The 4015-nt window shown below is 55.1% G+C and overlaps 1 protein-coding gene across 1 annotated transcript; it reads right to left on the bottom strand.

Annotated features, from left to right (window-relative positions):
• Positions 1-1597: 1597 nt before the first annotated feature.
• Positions 1598-2626, bottom strand: SDRG_10858 (hypothetical protein; the record flags this gene model as incomplete). Its single annotated transcript, XM_008616872.1, has 2 exons — positions 1598-1882; positions 1925-2626. 2 exons carry the CDS (start codon positions 2624-2626, stop codon positions 1598-1600), a joined length of 987 nt encoding a protein of 328 aa, XP_008615094.1.
• Between the last annotated feature and the right edge of the window lie 1389 nt (positions 2627-4015).

The raw sequence follows: 4015 nt of genomic DNA, 5'->3' as shown, positions 1-4015 counted from the left end.
AAATGGCTTTATTGTCCTAATCAAGGACGACGCCGAGTGCCGCAGCGTCCTCAAACGATGCACCAGACCACGAAATGAAGGTGGCTGTGGCCGTCGCCTCGTTCACGATAGTACTGAGCTTGGCGCGTACCAAGCACCGACTCGCCCATGTCGATGATCGTAGTTATTGTTATTCCTGGAGGATAGATGTGGCTATGGGGGTACGTACTGCACCCCGTGTGAGATAAAGCGCTCGTTGGCGTCTCCGCCGCCTCGTTGCCGGCGCCATACTCATGCGTGTCATTCGTCGAGCGCGCGCAAAAGCATCAAGTATAAAACAGTGCAATTGCGTACATCTGTTTTATACTCTTACAAATAGAAGCATAAAAACTATCGATGTGTTTGATTCATCCGTGCTCTACACTGTTCTAAACGGTATAAAACCGACCTAGCTGATATGGCGCCACGACACCCGGCACAAAAGCCTCGTGTCCTCCGCTGCGTCCCCGCCAGCCGGCTACTACTCGCTACGCCACACGCGCGTCCTGCCGTGATGCGCACTGACAGGCAGCCTTACGGATGCGGTCTTGACACGCTCTTGGTAAGCCGATGAGGCGACTGGTAAGCCCGCCACACACGCCTTGGTTGGCTTCGGTGTGGTATCTCGCGACGCTGGTCACGTGCTACATCCGCATGACTGCATCTCACGACTAGCAGCGAAGCTACCACCTCGCGTTGCCAGCGGCGGGTACCGGTCCATGGAGCAGCTCGTGCCGACGTACTTTATGGTCATTAGTCCAATCGTAGCCGCGCCTCGAGACTCGCCAAGATCTCAAGCGCATGTGCTTCTGCGCACCAAACTGGCGAATCTATGTTTCCACGGGCGCGAAAATATACGTATTGCGCTGATATAAATATGAACATGTTCGCGTCATCTTCGTCACTACAAAGACTTCGCATACGCCTGAATGCGTCGGAGTTGGCACGAGCACTTGATCGTAGGGAGTGAGCTGCACACGGAGAGAGTGTGAGTTTCGTAGCGCAGCTTAGACTCGAGATTTTCTACCACTAGGGCAGGGAGCAGCAAACGGACGGAGCCCAACGGCTCTCAGTTCAGCATTCCCCTGCTCGGCAGCAAGGACTTTTTCTGAGCGTTTCACTCGCTCTCCGTCATGTCCTCCAAGGCCGTTCTAACGCAAGGAGCGTACGTCCTTATGTTGCCCGAACAACTCCGCGATCAAGCCATCTTTCGTCCCGCGGACGCGAAGGTCACGAGCGTCCGAAAAAGACTGGCAAGGTGTCAGTCAAATCCATTCACAACGTTTTTCAAGGATTCGCTCAAACCTCAACAAGTACCTCAAAGAATCGACCGAAACGAAACCCGGCAATCTCCTCCGTCAAGGCGTCGTCGCTATCCACGGCGCAGCATACTACTACGGTCAGGAGAGCACTGAATCCCCAAATAGCAAATAAGGAAATTCCTTTGGTCTCGGCGCTTGTCCGTACTAGTAGGTGTACGACAGGCTACGGAAATGCCAACACAACCTGCAGAAATACAAAAACTATTAGTAGACTTCAAGGAGACAAACGAATCAAGGCGACGCGACGAGAGGACGAATTACTTGTTGGCACAGCGTTTCACACGGAGCGACGCCTCTCGTGTCGATTGCGCTGGACTCGGTTGCTCATCATGCTCACGCTGCCGACGGCGCGAGACGCGCGCCGATGACTGCGGCGTCAGTTGCATGCCATGTCCATGCCAAAGGTACGCGAGAACGTGCTCGCAACGGTTGATGCCTGCAGTCTCGAGCACCTTGTGCATGTGCTGGGACGCGTTCCGCTGCGTGACGAGCCAGCGCAGAATGTTGAGCTTGCTGCTCGCAGCGGCTTGGCACATGGCGTCCTGGAGCGTCCCTTCGAGCCGCTATTTCAAAAGAAACTTCACGAGCGCGAGGTTGCCGCTCTGGACCGCGGCTTCAATCGTCGCCTTGTTGAAGCCGTTGTAGTCGTGCTCATGGAAGAACTTGATCAAATGCAAGTGACCGTTTAGCGCTGCCACGTTGACGTAGCGAGACAACCAGCCGGAAACCTCCTCGCGCTGGGCAAACTCGACGACAGCCAAGTGACCATGGCGGCAAGCCTCCTCCCAGACGAAGCGCATATCGCAGCGGAGGTTCAACGACAGGCGAAGGATGTCGACGTGGTTGCGGATCGCCGCATTGCGCACGGTGTAGAAATGCGTGTAGATCGCTGACGACCCGACCGTCTTGTAGTGGGGCATGGCGAGATCGGGGCAGTGGTTCGTGGACGCCGTTGGGAACTCGAGTTGCCACCCTTGGAAGTACAGCTCGGACGTGATGCGGTGCTCCGCTGCGAACCATCGCAGCACTTCCATGTGTGCAAAGTCGAGGGCGTACACGAAAAGGTGCACTTGGCAGAGCTGATGAAGCTCAAGAGTGCCCCGTCGAGCAAACCACGGCTCAAAGAGGGCTTGGAAGGCGGCGTACGGGGCGCGGCCGGGCGCCACGGAGTAGCCACGGCAGGCCCGACGGAGCGCGCATACGTCCTGCGTTACGCCGTTGGAGAAGCGCGCAATGAGCGGGAGGAGGTCGTCCGACTGCAGGACGTCCGTAAAGCCGGTCGGCATGATGCCAATCGTGCTTGCACTCTGTCTGGCGGATTTGGAAATGAGCTGTTTTCAACACCTGTTTGTGTGTAAAACGTATGTTTTAAACACCAACAGCGTGGTACTTGAAGTAGATATTCGCCGGCTTATTGCCATATCTCGCCGACGTTTTACCGGGAATTTGGTTGTTGTTGTCGGCTTTCGACAGTCGTGTGTGGACACGCTACCTGGGGCTTTGGTAGCCTTCGCATCACAAAGAGTCTGAAAGGTTATATATGTCGATTTGGTGGTCAATGTGATCGAAAGCGAGAACAACGGTAGAGAGGTAGAGAGGCCATGCAGGCCATCTTTGGCGACGGCTACGACATGACCTTTTCTTTTTCTCGCCAAAGCGCGAGACGATGTGATTGGCCGCCGTATGCTGAACACCATATTTTCGGCAGTCGATTGCACGTGGCAAGCGCACCGTCTTGGGCGGTTGCTAACCTCCGCCGACCTTTTCCCAGCTGTGCTGCTCACGAGGTAGCGAGGACGTAGCGCCCAGCAGCCCCACTCGAAGCGACCCTCGCTCCTTTGGTGCTTTGAGAGCTCGACGACTCAGTGCAGCTCCTGCAGTCACAAGACCGACGACTACTGGTCTGTAGCGATTAGTCGCGTCCTTTATGGTGCTCTGAAACAGCCGCATACAGCAATTGGGCTCTGGATACAGAATCGTCCTGCAAAGTTTGTGCATACTAGTATAGATACTAGTATATTTTAGCGCGTTTCGGTGGGGTGGTCATGGATCGACATGAGGACCGGCTAGAGGCGCTAGAACGTGCACTCGTTGCTGCCCATGAGCTCATTCGCCTTGGCACTGCAGCAGTCGTACTCCCGCGACCGAGAAGACGAGGAGCTCGAAGCTCTTGTCGACGGCCTGGTCAGCCGGCAGCTCCTTGTTTTGGATCGTTTCCCAGCGGATCTGACCCTGATCGCATGTTGGTGCTGGCCGACGCTGCGGCAGATCGAGTTGAGCCATGGCTTGGCCTTGGCGCTCTGCTTGAGCTGCTTGGCCACGGTCGTGGTTAGCGTCCGCAGGAGGTGGCCGCCGGCCTTGGACAGACCACTGGACACCTGAGCTTACACATCAACGAGGACTAGCTCGAATGAGAAAGAGTGCTTGGTGTATGTGCAGATTCATCATGGATCTCGATAAATAAGTAGAAATTGGTAAGAGAGTGTAAAATAAACAAAGGACTTCTCATAACACCAGCGTCCGCTCACACCGTCTTGGAATAGCAACGGTGGACGTTCATCAAGAGCCAGCAACTCAAAACTCAATTCGAGCTTCTGGCCGACATCCCGAGTCAACGGACGTGGTCACATACGATCATCAAAGTCATTTGTGATGTCAACTTTGAAAACAAAGTA

Source organism: Saprolegnia diclina, assembly GCF_000281045.1.
Source record: "Saprolegnia diclina VS20 unplaced genomic scaffold supercont1.37, whole genome shotgun sequence".
Classification (NCBI taxonomy): domain Eukaryota; phylum Oomycota; class Saprolegniomycetes; order Saprolegniales; family Saprolegniaceae; genus Saprolegnia; species Saprolegnia diclina.
The sequence above is the reverse complement of the archived record's forward strand: the minus strand, read 5'-3'. Positions and strand labels throughout refer to the sequence as shown.